The sequence below is a fragment of the Cannabis sativa genome, chromosome 2, assembly GCF_029168945.1.
Source record: "Cannabis sativa cultivar Pink pepper isolate KNU-18-1 chromosome 2, ASM2916894v1, whole genome shotgun sequence".
NCBI lineage: Eukaryota > Viridiplantae > Streptophyta > Magnoliopsida > Rosales > Cannabaceae > Cannabis > Cannabis sativa.
The window spans coordinates 55,516,395-55,532,041 of NC_083602.1; the positions used below are offsets into that span (position 1 = coordinate 55,516,395).

The 15,647-nt window shown below is 37.7% G+C and overlaps 3 protein-coding genes across 3 annotated transcripts; 1 reads left to right on the plus strand and 2 right to left on the minus strand.

Moving 5' to 3' along the window:
* Nucleotides 1–722: 722 nt before the first annotated feature.
* Nucleotides 723–4,881, minus strand: LOC115718922 (ethylene-overproduction protein 1). The gene is made up of 4 exons (XM_030647742.2): nucleotides 2,267–4,881; nucleotides 1,893–2,184; nucleotides 1,495–1,807; nucleotides 723–1,383 (listed from the first exon to the last, which is right to left on the minus strand). Exons 1-4 carry the CDS (start codon nucleotides 4,225–4,227, stop codon nucleotides 1,157–1,159), a joined length of 2,793 nt encoding a protein of 930 aa, XP_030503602.2. The 5' UTR covers nucleotides 4,228–4,881; the 3' UTR covers nucleotides 723–1,156.
* Nucleotides 4,882–7,176: 2,295 nt separating this feature from the next.
* Nucleotides 7,177–10,187, minus strand: LOC115719245 (pentatricopeptide repeat-containing protein At2g30100, chloroplastic). Its single transcript, XM_030648207.2, has 2 exons — nucleotides 8,900–10,187; nucleotides 7,177–8,218 (listed from the first exon to the last, which is right to left on the minus strand). The coding sequence occupies exons 1-2, from the start codon at nucleotides 9,641–9,643 to the stop codon at nucleotides 7,445–7,447; spliced, it is 1,518 nt and encodes a 505-aa protein (XP_030504067.1). The 5' UTR covers nucleotides 9,644–10,187; the 3' UTR covers nucleotides 7,177–7,444.
* A 2,923-nt stretch (nucleotides 10,188–13,110) lies between these two features.
* Nucleotides 13,111–13,440, plus strand: LOC133034381 (uncharacterized). The gene has a single exon (XM_061109460.1). It carries the CDS (start codon nucleotides 13,111–13,113, stop codon nucleotides 13,438–13,440), a length of 330 nt encoding a protein of 109 aa, XP_060965443.1.
* Nucleotides 13,441–15,647: the final 2,207 nt, after the last annotated feature.

Consider the following 15,647-nt stretch of genomic DNA (forward strand, 5'->3'; position numbering starts at 1 on the left):
CTGTAAATATACCATAGCTGCTGGGTATAAAATGTTCAGCAACCCACAACCAAAGAAACCTTGGTGTAATGAGGTATGGGCTCGTCTGAATATTCCAAAACATAGTGTTATTTTCTGGCTTACTATGCTTAACAGATTAAAAACAAGAGATCGACTAGTGAAGATGGGAATTAAGGTTCCCGAGCACTGCTGTCTTTGTGATGAAGATAAGGAGTGTGCACAGCACTTGTTCTTTGAGTGCAAGGTATCTGGTTCTTGGCTTGTTGAAATTAAGAGCTGGCTGGGTTGGAAAGCAAGAACAACAAACGTTCAGCAGCTGGTTAGATGGATTGAGAAGGCAAAGATGTCGAAATTCAAAAAACAAGTTTTTTCTGCAGCAGTTGCTGCACTTGTTTATTGCTGCTGGAAGGCCCGAAACAAAATCATATGACAGCAAGAGCAGGTTACTCACAGTCTAAGGACTCGGATTCATGTTGTTTTGCCAAAGAAAATCTCAAGTGTAGATAGAGAATGGTTCTTGACTTTGTAATTAGAAAAACACAGCAGTATAGTGCAGTTGGTATTGTATAGATTGAGGACCGGCTGGTTGCTCTTAGTGTGTATTCAAATTGGTTTTGAGCAATACAATTCTTTGATTTATCAAAAAAAAAAATAAATAAATAAATAAATAAATAAAATGGCTAGAGTTTACAAGTCAGCAATGCAGTTGTCTCCATTTCAAGTGGTAAAAAATAGTTCATCTTTTATAACATAGGTGTACTGTAGTTCATGTACAAAAGGATCTGAATCTGAACTCGTTCTTTAAACAAGGCGCGAAAAAGTAATGCTGTACAGATTCTAAATGTGGTGTGGTTTTAAGTTACAACACAAAATCCTATCTTCAACCTAAGCTCTTGTATAAAAAGAACGCTTCTTTTGATCCCTTACTATTGTAACCAACAATGGAATTTTCTCATACCACCACTTTCCTTCTCGTTTTCCCTCGGTGCATTCCTTCCTTGTTGCCCGAAAAGCTAGAACACAGCTGTTGCTAGTGCTGATCTTTATTTCTCAGAAATGGTTTGTGTAACCTCAAAATAAATAAAAAGATCCACAGGACTGTGTTCTTTTACCAAATTGAATTGTAATTCAATTGTTGGATGGAATGAATTAGAACTCAATTTTGAATCACTGAATTGTGTGCTCGATTATAGAGATCAAGAGTGTCGGTGTGGTTCGGGTCCAAGCAAAGAGCTGCTTGACAATCACGAAGTGCAGATGTTGTGTTCCCTATTGAATCGTAAAATGCAGCTCGAAGATGAAGCATTTGCAAGTCAGGTCTGAAATTCAAGGCCTTTGTAAGCTCCTCCACTGCTTCATTCTCTTTTTGGTCATCCATAGACACTGATAATATATGCATTTCAGTACCATTAGTAGGCATAAAAGATTTCAAAAACATGAACACAGCATAAGAAAAGAAGCAAATGTCAGACAATGGCAAAATCGAAATCTCACCAGCTGCCCTGTATCTGTAAGGATATGTTCTCAGTGGATCCAATTCTGTTGCTGTATCGAGGTCTTGCTTTGCCATTTCACGATCATCACAGTATTCAGAGCGTTTCTCATAAGCGGATGCATTGTTTTGCGCCTTTTCTACAAGCTTTGTCATCTCATCATATGCTGCTTTTCGTTGATTTCTTAAATGGTAAACTCGTGCTAACCCTTGATGAGCTCTTGTATGCTTGATGTCAAGGGCATTCTTGTAGCAGCCCGCAGCCTGATCGAGATTACCACAATCCACATAAATGCTGCCTAGATTGTTAAGTGCCTGCAATTTCATACATAACAATGCACAATTAAACAAGTACATTGATTCAAAATGGCAAAACAGCAAAGTGTTAAGTGATTCTCACCTGTCCTTTCCTAAGACCATCTGAAGGACATCTGAGAGCTTCCTCCAGTAACTGAATGACAGAAGATGATGATTCAGGATTCAAACTTGTATCGGCCAATACATATGCTTTGAGGAAAAAGGCTTCAAATGATCTCTGGATTGAGAGAGACTTCTCCGCTCTAGAGAGAGATTCTTCACGATTTCCAGTGTCATATAAAATCCATCCTTCATAGACCAGCCTTTCATGCTCAGAACTACTATGATTTCTGGCCAACCGCAAACTACGCATTGCAGATTTTTGACAGTTTAACCTGAATCAACCATGTATGTTAGTTATAGAGTCTAGTACTTTAAAAAGCTAAACTAGATAATCAAGACAGCTCCAAAGTTTACCGTAAAAGAAGTAGAGATTGGCGAAACTGCAGAACACTATTTGCAGGGTCACTTTCTAGCATCTGATGTATGATAGCCAACGAACCAACGTCATCAACAGAAGACCATTTTTCATATAGGCACATCCAGCAATCAGCCTGACTCCATTTCTGAACGAGACGACTGAGAACCTCAATCATGTAATCTCCTCTAACCTTCTCACCAAACATCATGTAATTGGGTTCTAAAGTTAATATTACACGAATGTCTCTTATAGCATTCCCGTAATCTTCAAGGGCAATGAAGAACCAAGCTCTCAATTCAAGACAATCAGGGGAGAGCTTAAATCCAATTATTTTGTCAATCTCCAAAATTGCAGCTCGAATTTGCTTCTCTTCCATCTTTGCTACAGCTCTATACTTGTACGGAAACAAAAGAGTTGGATCCATTTTAGTGGCAGTGCTCAAGTCCAACTCCTTTTCCTTTCCAATATTATACAGAGAACGTTCCTGATACATCCAACCAGCTGGTTTATATTCCGATATGACATAACACATTAACTTATAGGCTGAATACTGTTGTCCTAGCTTGTTCTTAGCTCTGGCAACGCCAGCCATGGAATAAACATGACCAGCCTCAACTGCAGCCTCGAAACTACGCTGTGCTGTGTTAAATTCCTGCCTTTCAAGCAAAACACATCCCAATTGATGAGCTGCGAGTGCCTTCTGCCAATTCTCCTTTGCACTCTCTCCTAATCTCTTTAGTAACTTCACTGTCATTTTAGAGACCATGCTTTCCTCCATAGCTACCTGACTAAGAAAACAATACAGTAAGAAAGAAGCGCTGCCCAACATGGATAATCTCCCCCTAGTCTTAGAGCAACAAAGAAATTTCATCACTTTCGGTCTACATAGAGAATTCGGGAGCCTTCTCAGCAAGACCTGCAAGCAGGAAGCCACAAGAATATTTGCAGTCTCCTCCAAACCATATTCAATCAGAATCAATGCATCATCAATGGTGACAACAAGAGAAGCCAACTGGGCATCACAAGCCGCCTTCATCTCATCACAACAGAACCTATTTGAAAAAGAAAGTAGTTCCACTAGAATTTTGGGACTAAAAAAATCCAATCTTTTAGTCCTACTATACACTTCCACAGCTCTCATTCCCTCTACAGATATTCCATTTTGAGAAAAATCAATATTTTCCTTTCTAGATTCCTTAAAACTACCATACAACATAGCTTTAAATGGGGTTGAAAGTGTCGCCATTCTACAACGAACACATTTAATCTCTTCTTCGCCAATGTAAAATGAAACATCATTTTCCTCCTCAAAACACTCATTTTTCTCTAATATTGACTCATTAATTACCTCAGAAGGACCACAACAACAATGGCAGTCTTTAAAAGTCGAGTTCGGATCATACCCCTTTACCAAAGCAGCCTTTGGACACTCAAGAACGTGCCCACCACAGTCCATGGGCGAAACACCCACGAGCTCATCCTCTCTCCTCTCGAACCTTAGCCAAGCCGAGAGAACAACCTTCGAGTGGACATCCTCGGCTTGTTGACGCGCCGCGCGTAGGCACCGTCGAAGCAGTTTGGGATCGGCTAGGCCACGCATGAGCGAGTATTGCTCGACGAGAAGCAACGACTTTTTAGACGGAGATGGGCAGCCTTCGATTCGGCGGTAGAGTTCGGCTAATGAGCCGATGAGGTCAACTGGCTTGAGATAAGGCTCTAAACAGGGTTCGAGAAGCTCAGTTGCAGGGAGTCCATAAGGAAGAAGAGCTTCAGAGACTGAAACAGAGTTGTGTGCCTTGTTGGGCTTTGAGTTTGAGACAAAAGATTTGATTATCTGAGCTTCAAGCTTAGCTCTCACAGTGCCACCACGTGGGGTTTTCCCGCCGGAGGTGTCAGTGGGATTAAAGGCGTGAACTTGGGCACTCTTGAATCGGTCTATAAGCTTAAGACCACGCATTTTTCTTCTTATTTTCTCTTCCGAGAAAAATATTTGATGAAAGAATGAATATTTTGATTCAAACTTATCAAATGGATTCAAATCTCAAATGGGTTTTTTCGCTAATTTTCTCTTGAGAAAGCAGAGAAAGAGACAACTGTGTAAACTTGAGCATGGTGTTAGTTTCTCGGGAAAGTAACAAGGAAAATGGCTTTTTAGACTTAGTTCTTTCTTGTCCCCCTTTTCCTTCTATCATATCATGGGGGATATATTCTTTATAAGGCTTAAGCAAATCTCAGTGTTGTGTGTTGTGGTTCTCTGATTTATGGTAGTTTTTGTTACCGGAACCATTACTATAGTCTCTACTCTCTATAGTCGATTGATTAGGTGGCTAACTCCAAAGTCCAAACTCCCAAAGCAACAAGATTTTATTTTATTTTATATCTTTTATCTTTATTGAAGGAAGGAAAGCTATGGAGTTCAGTTCTACTGTTCTAGTACCCACTTTCATGATGCATGAACCACTCCATAAATGCCACGTCATCAAAAGGTCCCACTTAAGGGAGTTGGTCAACTCACTCAGTTCTTATATTTTTAATCATTTGTTTCTTCAAACTGAGCTAATAAATCTCTCATCCTAATTCTTCTATGGTTCTAAAAATTAATAATTAAAAGTAGACAAGATAAAATATAAAAAGGTGAATTAAGTTGAAATTACATGTCAAGCAAAGGTAGCATTAGCATGAAGTGAGGTGGTGTCAAGCTCAAGCAGATTATCTCAAAATGATAAAAGAAACAATAAAGAAAAATTAAAGAGAAAGAGATGGTTAAAAAATTCTAATTATTATAGGTTAATGGGTCATATCAACACCTAACCTTACCCTCCTCCTTTAATCTAAAATTGGTTAAAATTAGAATAAAATAAGGGATGCAAATTTTTTTATTTTAATTTTTTAGGCTAAGAAAATGACATGTAAAAAAGGCTAAAATCATTTGTGACGTGTTTGAGCATCTATCTAATGAGACTGAAAATAATGCTTTTGTTTCAATTAATTGAGGACTTATCATATAAGCAAATTAGAACCCCAAAAAAGAAATTGCAGAAGTGATTTATTTATTAAATAAGCTTGAATTGTGCTCATATACAATTGTGCTCATATACAAACCATGTACATAAAGCAAATCCTTTAAAGAAAATAAAGATGAAAAGGTGTTAGGAGAAGAAAAAGATTACAGTTTTGACTAAAGGAGAAGTGTCACAATATGAGTTTCCTTCCAATCTTTTCTTTATTTTTTTCATTTAAAGCGGAAAAAGATAATCTAGTGGCTGTGAAAATGATGACATCAGTAGAAAAATAAATTACTGTGACAGAAAAAAAAATGAATAAGACAAACCAAACAAACAGACTATTCTATAACTAATAATAATATAATAAAAAAATAATTAAGACCATAAAATTATAAAGTAAGAGAACTCGAGATGAAGCTTATTAATGGGGTTAGGAAAGGATTAGATCTAAGCACAGATTTTAATAATTTAGATTGGAATACATAATTCAAAGTAGGTGTTCCTTCCACTTGCAGCCTCTACTTGTGGTTGGCTAAATATTATTATTCAAAACAAATAATAATGCTAAATCGTTAAGAAAGGCTATAGATAATTGTAACAACTTGCATTGCACATACCCATATGACCTTATCTTATAAAAATTAAGACACGAGAATATATTATTAGCTCAGTCCAGAGAGAGAGAATATATGCCAAATCAGGTCACAGGTCACAGTGTTATATTGTTACAAAGAGCCAAGAAAAGGTTATGATATTGGCTAAGACCCATGTGAAATTTCTGAAGCTGCTTTTGTTTTTGATTCCATACAAAGGTCAATTTACAACAGCTGCTGCCAAAAGAAAGAAAAACTAATCATGTTTTCCTTTTCCTTCCTTAAATCTAAGCACAATACTGAACTGAAAAAGGGGGTGCTCTGTGTCAAAATTTTGATTCAGTGATTAAAAGATCCTTTTTTTGATTTTCTTTGTTAAAAGAACTTCATGTTTATGTCACAAACAGTCAAAGTAAGCAGCATTTAACATCACTGGGCCATGCTTTTATTTGCCTATGTTAATTGCTATCAGAGAAATGAATGTAAATGAAAGCTGAGATTAGATGTGTTCAATTCAGAAGGACTTTAATGCATTAGACATGTCTACAGATGAATATCAAAATACTAATTAATGTCAGCTACTGATCTATTTTTTTGTAACAAACCCACATTAGTACAGAGTGTGTATAACCAAACAATTATTAACAAAAATACAGCACATCAAATAATATAATTCATGAAGATAGATGGAACCCACTTAAATAAGATTCCTTGGTCCACTTCATTATACTGCCTGCCAAATCATTTACCATTTAAGTCACTGCAAAGTGAAAGTTAAAAAATAAAGATGGGTACAAACTCCAAGTCCAATAATGGAAAAGAAAACCCAGATCATATATCCATGTGGGCAAATTTGTAACATTATAATAATGAATAAATAAAAGCCCTGAATACTATAGGGTGACCCAATTACATGTTCTTGGTTCTGATCAATTCCATTGTCCCCAATTAAGCATTTAATTTCATAGCTAATAGAACAGAAGGAAATGACACTAGTGTGAACAGGATCATAAAAGAAGAACATGAATGAGGAAGATCCAAGCACAAAAGGAAAGATAGTAAGATTCACATTTATAAATCATACAATCAATAAAAGAGTATATACATATATACATAACAAAGATGTACCTTTCCTCTGTCTTTAGATGTCATAATCCATACTGAAATAGCAGAGTGAAACATATGAATTCTGAAAGCAAGTTCTACATAACAAAGGATCAAAGTGTACACGTGAAATTTCAAGTGAACACGACAAACCAAGATTCTCACCCTGTTTCAAGAAATTGAAACTAATTCTGAAGCGTAAGATTTGCATGTATCACACATAATAATCTAAATTATCAACTAATCACAGCTTAATTACATATTTTAAAGTAGTCATCAGAGATTCAAGTAAACAACATTTTTTCAGCAATGCAGTTGATCTGCCTACCAACTGCATTACTTGATTTACATAGTGACATACACTATACAAAATTTACGTATGAAGAGCGGGGAGAATTAAAGGTATTTGAGTCACTATTATAGTGTTACCTATCTATACTTTAGAAAGATGGTTTAACCAAACCGATGTCCTTCAGAGCTTTTTTATAATCCAAAGCTTATATTTCTTTATATACAAATATATAAGACAAGGCCCAATCAAACCATTGTCAGCAAGGCGCTTGCATAGTTTCAGGTAACTTTCCACTGTACCAGGTCCTTGGATTCTCTTTCGCAGCCCCTGCAGCACAGCAGCCCTATCCAAATACTCAGGACACAAACCCAAATCAAGCATTTTGAATACTGTTTCTGCAGCTTTATCAAAGTGCCCCCCTTTGATGTAACCTCTTAACAACCATGATAGGCTTTTCTTCTTACGCAGTGAGCCAGAAACCTCCACCTTAGTAAGCATTCTTGCTATAGCACTAGTCTCTTTTTGAGAGGCCAAAATGGCTAGAACAATGTCGTGGAGGTCCCCATCAGCCTCCTTACCAACAAGCTTCATTTCCCATAATTGTCTTTCCGCCTCTATTCCACGGCCTGCAACAATAAACATAGCAAGGAGTCTTTCATGAACCACCCCATGGAATGAAGAATTTCCTTCTTGAATTGCCCAATTGGATAAGCGCACTCCATCAGCTAGAAGATCTGACTGATATTTCTCTACAAGCTCGGTACTTTCTGTGTCAAGTTCAGTTATCAATCCACCTCTCGCGAAACCTTTCAACTTGCGCAAAGCTTTTGCAAATTCATTGAGTTCTTTAACAGCAGCTGTCATTGCAATGAGATAGCTATAGACCTCTGGTTTCAACCCAGATTCTCGTAGGTCAACCACCAACTTGACTGCATCCATATACTTACCCTCAACCTGATGAAATACATCAGTCTTTTATTAAAGGAAGCTGAAGAAGCTAAACAATACAAAAGAAAAATGTTTTCCCAATATATAATAAACTATTGAAATACTCAACAGAAAGTTATACATATTTTTTCTTGTGCCCACTCCTGAAAATTCACCAATACCAAGGACGAGCAATTTTCTTTTTTACTTCACTTTATCCAATAATAGATAATCACAAGAAAAAGACCCTACTGGTATTAAACAATAGGCTGTAAGAGAAATCTAGAACACCCCAATTTTTGAGAAATTCCATAACTAAAAGGACGACATGTTCCACCAAGAAAGGAAATAAGCACTATTTCAACTTTGAAATAAGTGATCAATCAGTTGAAGACTCAAAATCAATAATTGAAATCACCTAAGTAACTTTGAAAAGCGAGCCAACCCGTATTGCGCAATGGCGAGACAGAATTCTACATTGAATGAAACGCTAGAGCAATGCACAATATTGGAAATGAACCACTACGGCAGTTCATTAGGCATATGGTCTTAAACATCAAGTTAGCATAAAACAGAAAGTAAAGACCTCTTCCCTCCATCCCACTTGATAAAATAACATAAACAAGAACAAATAGCAATCTATAACTTGGAAAGAAATAAGTGAGTTTGAATAGCATGAAAATTAAGAACTATTTTAAACGTCATTACCATCATCTTCCAAGCAAGATATCCAGTAGGCCCTTCCTTGTGTTTGTTTCCATTACCCTCAGAGTAAGCAATCCCACGTTGTAAAACTTCTTTCACAAACAAAATGGCTCTCTCCTTCTCACCCATTTCCCAGTACAAAGATATGACCTTCTCCATCATGCTAAAACTCGGCCTCAAACCAACACAATCCATGTCCACAAGAAGGTCAACCACATCCGCAACATCATGCTCCGCTTCAATTAGCTTCTTAATCCAACTGCACATTAATGTAACCATAAGCTCCATGGTCTCCTTATCAACTCGATTCTCCTTTCTAAGCCACTCGAACACCTCTAACGCACACCATGAGTCTCTACCCTCCTGAGAAAAGTACACAAGCACAAGCTGCAACTCCCTCGCCGATAACCTATCATTCATTTCCTCAAGCACATCACTTGGTTCTCTCGTCATTCGCTCCAATTCCTCAATTGCCTCAAAGAAACCTTCCCCCATTTCATCTTCGTCGTCGCTGGTCAAGAACTGGTCCAACTCAACGGATTTGAATAACCTAAACTCTCGAAACTTACCCGGGTTTTGCTGTTTGCAACAAATTATGGGACAAACTCGGGCGGAAGTCCTTCTTCCCCAGAAATTCTTATGATTTTGATGAAAGAAAATTCGGCTCCGTTGAAGTTGAAGAGAGATACACGAAGAAGACGATACACAAAATTCAGTCAACGGGGTAAAACCTTGAGCAGAACCCATTTCTTAAAACCCCCAACTCCACCCAAAGAAAGGAACTTTAACTTCACTGTGTTCGGTCCCCAAGAAAATCAATGAAGACGGTCGAAGAAAACAAAATTGGGAATATAGAGAGAATGAGGTAACACGCCAAGTAAAGTAAGTTAAAGAGAGGCATTAGGAGGAGACTTCAAAATTATACTTCCTGCCTTTCTTTTCCTTTCCATTATCCTGAAATTTTCCCCACAGACAAACACCAAATTCAGGTTCGAATTCAAAATACTCTTAGAAGGAGAATAATTCAGAAATTGAACGATAGGTGAAATTGGGCAACAAAGAAGAAAGTAGAAGGGGCGAGTGATTCTCGTTGAAGCTCCCGAAAGTTATACTAGGGTTTGAAATTTTGTGGTGGTCTTGCAATGGCGGTCGAAGTCGAACGAAGTGATACTGTTCACCGTGCCCAAGAGCCAAGACAGAGACACTGTGTGTGAGCTTCTTTCTTCGGTCTTGGAACCGCAAGCACTGGCCACGTGTCGTAACGGTGACTACCCACCGAATCTGACCTCTTCCCGCGGTTCTAATTTACGATTGTACCCACCTTTTAGCAATGGTTATGGGGGCTAGTTTCGTCATTTCAGATAATTATGTTTAATTTTGGAAAATTTTATGGGAGTTCTATTTACACCCCACAAAATGATAAGTACACCCCATTATTAAAAAAAATATATAAACTTAAATAATTTTTAAAAATTACTCTTATATTTTTTTAAAAAAAAATTCTCACATTATTATATGTTAATTTCAATACTTATTTTAATTTTATTTTCATAATTTTTTCTAACTCATGTATATTTTTTTTTAATTTTTTCTAAGAAAATTTCATATAATTTTTTATTTAATTTTTTCCTCATAATATTTAAAATATAATTTATTTTTGTTTGATAGGTATATTTTTTAAGAATATGAATTGGAAAAAAAATGTTAAAAAAATTTAGTACAATTAAAGATATAAATTTTATATAAAATAAAAATTATTAAAATGGGGTGCCTTTAGAAAATTTTGGGTTATTTACACCCAAAAATTTATAAAGACACCCCATTTAAATAATTTTTATTTTATATAAAATTTATATTTTCAACTATACTAAGTTTTTTTAACTTTTTTCTTCCAATTCATATTCTTAAAAAATATACCTATCAAACAAAATTAAATTGTATTTTAAATATTATGGCAAAAAAAATTAAAATAAAAAATTATATGAAATTTTCTTAGAAAAAAAAAATATACATGAGTTAGAAAAAATTATGAAAATGAAATCAAAATAAGTATTGAAATTAATATAAAATAATGTGAAGAAACAATTTTAAAAAAAAAATAATTAGAGTATTTTTTAAAAATTATTTAAGTTTATATTTTTTTTAATAATGAGGTGTATTTATAAATTTATGGGGTGTAAATAGAACTCCCCTTAATTTTTATGATCATAAATACGAACATCAATATATCAATTATTGGTATAACCCTTTATTATTTTTATTCTGTTAATTTTAACGGAATATAATCCTTTTGTTAAACTTTTGCATTCAATCTAAAATGCGTAGCAAATTTCTTTTTCTTCTCCCTCAAACTCAAAATCAAAACTATTTATGTTATATAAATATATATATTTAGGATTTTTATGTAATATTTTTGTGTTATTCCATTTTTCGTACTATGACGCGGTAATGCATACTGGTGACACGTGTCCACTATTCTCTACACTTGGCTGGAGAAAGATTCCGAACAGAACAAAAGCAGATGATCCAAACAACAAATGAAGTCATTTCTCCAAGCAGTGCATCAGGACTTAACTATTTCAAGATGATATCGTGAAGCTCAAGAACAATCCCTACAATCATGGAATCGTATCAAAGGGATATGGCAAGCTGTCCGAATCCCTCATTTTATGTATTCTCAATATGCAATGTATGTTCTTACCAATTATAGATATTGTAAGCAAAAGAGAAACCTTCCCTCATGCATTTAGCCCTATAAATAGTGATTCATCCTCACTGTAAAAGGGATCAAGAGAATTGCTTGAGAGAGATCTAAGAGAAAATACTCAAAGATTTCATTGTAAGAGCTTTAAGAGAAGAAACATTGTATTCTTTGTTCTCAAATCAATACAAACCAAGGGGAGTAGGCTATTAACAGACTAAAAGGGGCCAAACCTCTTTAAAACCTTGTCGTTGGCTAAAAGTGAGGTCAACATTTTGGTGCTTTCATCGAGAGAAAAAATCCAAGTTTGCTCTTTACTTTAAGTTTTAGCAGACACACAGAATGGTGGAAACTCGCAGAGGCGTGATTGACCAGGGTGACTCACTATTGACAGATCTTGCCTTGCAAACTCCTAGAAATACAAGGGTCCCACCAGGAACCAATTCTGAACAGCCAAATGCGCAGCCACCTACTGTGAGCCAAGGTGTGACATCCCCTCTGGCTGGGATCACACCCAGTGTACAAGAGACTGAGAACACCAGTTTGGTAACCAGAGCACTCCCAGCACTGGAATCCCGTCCACAACCAATGCTCAGACGATAATTGGAGATGATACTGAGACTCAGAACCTCCGCAATGCTCTTGGGCTTATGCAAGGCCATACTAATACCTTGCATCATGATCAGGAAGAGCTTTGTGCTGCAATGAACCTTGCGTTCGGAGAGTAGAGGTGTCAGTTCATTGAATGGAGGGATATGGAAATGGAAACATTGAAGGCTCAGTAGGCAGACATCGATGACCGAACAAGACAAGCCACTGAACTGATACAAAAAGCCTATCAAGTTGTTAATCAGCAACCAGCTGCTACGTCCAGTATCCCACTGGGCGACACAGAAGAAATTCTTGCTGGGCATACCGCCCAAACTCATAACGGTCAGCCGTCCAATCCCTGGTCAGAGGTTCCACCTGTGGGCCAAGTGGTAGGCGGCCAGACCTTATCCGACAATTCCTTAGGTGGAGTTATACCTAATAAGTCCATCCAAACTGATGGCCAACAAACCGGCCAAACCAATCAATCATTGAGGCAACCTAGTGTCTCAGCATTCAATAGATTGGGTACAGCCCATGATCTTAGGACGATTTGAATAGAAGGAGAAGTCTGGACGAACAATATGTTCAACCACCCGCTTAGCTCGGTATCTACATCCAGGGCCCAACTCTAAGATATCTTGATGTGACACAGGTCAGCTAAGAGGCTGAACTAGTTCACCCATCTGTGTAAGCACAGTTGGACGAATTAAAAAATATGTTCCAAGGCCTGGCCGGCCAAAAACTCACTGATCTCGAGTTGGATTGAGCACGTGGATCACCCTTCACTCCTGAGATCAATGTCCTGGAGCTACCCTTCAAGTTAAAAATACCGACCTGGAAGATATACACAAGGAAGGAGGATCCCTTGTCACATCTTAAATATTTTGAAATGCAAATGGATTTATAAGAGGTACGAGGCGATATGCGGCGTAGAGTATTTCCTGCTACACTTTCAGAAGCTACACAACAGTGGTATTTCAAGTTACCACCAGGAAGGTTTAATTCATGTAAAGCCTTCTCCTCGGAGTTCCATACACAGTTCTCTTCTTCTTGCCAACTCCCGTTACATTTAGAAAACTTGGTCGAAGTGAAACAAAGACCAGGAGAGCCTCTCAGAGCCTATATAAGCAGATTTATGACAGAAGCTACGAAAGTAGAAAGGTTAATTGAAGAAGGGAGGCTAGCCGCAATATTTGGGGGCATTGAAGTACTTGGAGAACTATGGAAGGACATCAGGAAAGTGGCTCTGTAAGATCTATGGCAGAGTTTTTAGACTGAGCAGATGGGTTTATCAAGCTTGAAGAAGCCATTCATCGAGCGGATGTCGAACCTAGATCGGGCAACCCACAGGTCCCCTCGGCAGGAGCATCTGCTCAAAACCCACAGTATCCTAGCAGTTCAACTCCGAGTAGCAAAAGATCCAATAATAATGGCAGATAAGGCAATGGAAAGAATGGAAAGTTCGCAGGCAAAGCCAAACAAACCCCTAGAGAAAATGTTTCCGAATTCACTGTCTTCTCTGTCCTAACTGACGACCTAGAGAGAATCTACATGGCAACCCAATCTGCGGTCCGTACGAAAAACTTGCCCCCATGAAAAAGGACATAAGCAAGCGGGACATGTCCAAATTTTTCCGTTTTCATGGAGATTATGGTCATGACACAAATGAGTGCAACAACCTGAAGCGGGAAATTGAATTCCTGATAAGGAAAAATAACCCGCACATGCAAAAGTACGTCAAGGCCGATCAAAATCAACGGGCTGCCCAAGCAGACAACAACCAAGACCTACTAATGCCACCGCCAATGGACGGGCATTTACAAGTCATCATTGGGGGCCCACACATTGCTGGAGATTCAGACAAAGCTCGGGAGAGGTATGCTCGAACTTTACAACACAAACAAAAGGAAGTAGTTTTGGTCGTAGAAGAAAAGAAGTCAAAAATTCCATAGGTAGGAGAACCCACTATAACCTTCACTGAAGAAGATGCTATCCATGTTCGCTTCCTGCACAATAATCCCTTAGTCGTGGAAGTACAGATAGTAAATAAAATAGTGGCCCGGACTATGATAGACAATGGAGCTTTTGTAAACATTTTGTTCAAAGCACCATATGAAAAGATGGGACTCCAACTTAAAGCTCTGATCCCCTATACCCAACTGGTGTATGGTTTCTCCGGCCAGAGTGTTGCACCTTTAGGGCAAATTTATCTACCCGTCACTGTTGGACAAGCTCCGAGGAGCATAACTCTGATGGCATAATTTCTGATAATTGTTGTTCCATCAGCTTTTAATGTTATGTTAGGCCGACCAACCTTATATGACCTAAAGGCTATTACATCAATTTTCCATTCGTGCATCAAGTTCCCAACAAAGAATGGGGTAGGGTGCCTAAAGGGAAATCAACAAGTTGCACGAGAATGTTATAACCTTGCCCTGACCAAGGCCAAAAAGGAAGAATCCTCTAGCTAGAGTTTTGACAGAGGGAAAAACATTGCCAAATAGGGAGCCGCCCAAGGTAGGGACGAAGATGTGGATCCCCGACTTGGGGAACCAAATATTACTGTTAGGCCAGTGGAAGAACTGGAAGAAATAGAAATTGACCCAAAGCTCCCGTCCAGGAAGCTCAAAATTGGCAAAGGTTTGTTACTTGAAGTAAAATCAGCTTTGATAAAATTTCTAAGAGCAAACCTATAAATTTTTGCCTGGTCGCATGAAGACATGGTTGGTATCGATCCTTCTATAATTTTACACGCCCTAAACATTGATCCGAACTTTCGTCCCATTCAGCGAAAAAAAAAGATTATTGGATAAAGAATGGGCACAAGCATTAAAAGAAGAGGTAGAAAAGCTGCGCAATAACAACTTCATCATTGAAGCTTTCTATCCGGCTTGGGTAGCTAACCCCGTACTGGTACCCAAGTCCAACAAGAAATGGCGAGTATGTATTGATTTCACATACCTCAACAAGACATGCCCCAAAGACTGTTTTCCACTTCTAAGAATAGATCAGCTCGTGGATGCAACAGTCAGACACGAGATCCTAAGTTTTATGGACGCCTATACGGGATACAATCAAATCAAAATACATCCACCAGACCAAGAACATACAAGTTTCCGAACATATATGGGTTTGTACTGTTATAAAGTCATGCCATTTGGTCTAAATAACGCTGGAGCTACTCTTGGAATTTTATTTTACCAGGATCTTAGATCTACTCACAAGTATGTTGTCTAAACACCCTAAATATGAACTTTCTAAAACGGTAAATTAAAAACATATAAAGTTAAGAAAACCTTACATTGATGCAGCGGAATTAATGTCTCCTTCCACTCAGATCTCTAACCCTTGTATCCTTTCTGTAGCAGAGTATAATCAAGATCTGAGCCCGAATGTCCTTCTTCTTCAAGTTTGATCATTCACAGTCTTCCAATCTATGATTGAGTTACTGCTTGCTGT

Bases quoted from the DNA above. Each gene is read 5' to 3' on its own strand.
- LOC115718922 (XM_030647742.2), bottom strand. From the start codon at position 4,227: ATGCGTGGTCTTAAGCTTATAGACCGATTCAAGAGTGCCCAAGTTCAC. The intron at 2,185-2,266 runs GTAAACTTTGGA...TGGTTGATTCAG, and splicing joins CAATCTCTACTTCTTTTACG to GTTAAACTGTCAAAAATCTG. The intron at 1,384-1,494 runs GTGAGATTTCGA...ATATATTATCAG, and splicing joins TTACAGATACAGGGCAGCTG to TGTCTATGGATGACCAAAAA.
- LOC115719245 (XM_030648207.2), bottom strand. From the start codon at position 9,643: ATGGGTTCTGCTCAAGGTTTTACCCCGTTGACTGAATTTTGTGTATCG. The intron at 8,219-8,899 runs GTAATGACGTTT...GTATTTCATCAG, and splicing joins ATCTTGCTTGGAAGATGATG to GTTGAGGGTAAGTATATGGA.
- LOC133034381 (XM_061109460.1), top strand. From the start codon at position 13,111: ATGCGGCGTAGAGTATTTCCTGCTACACTTTCAGAAGCTACACAACAG.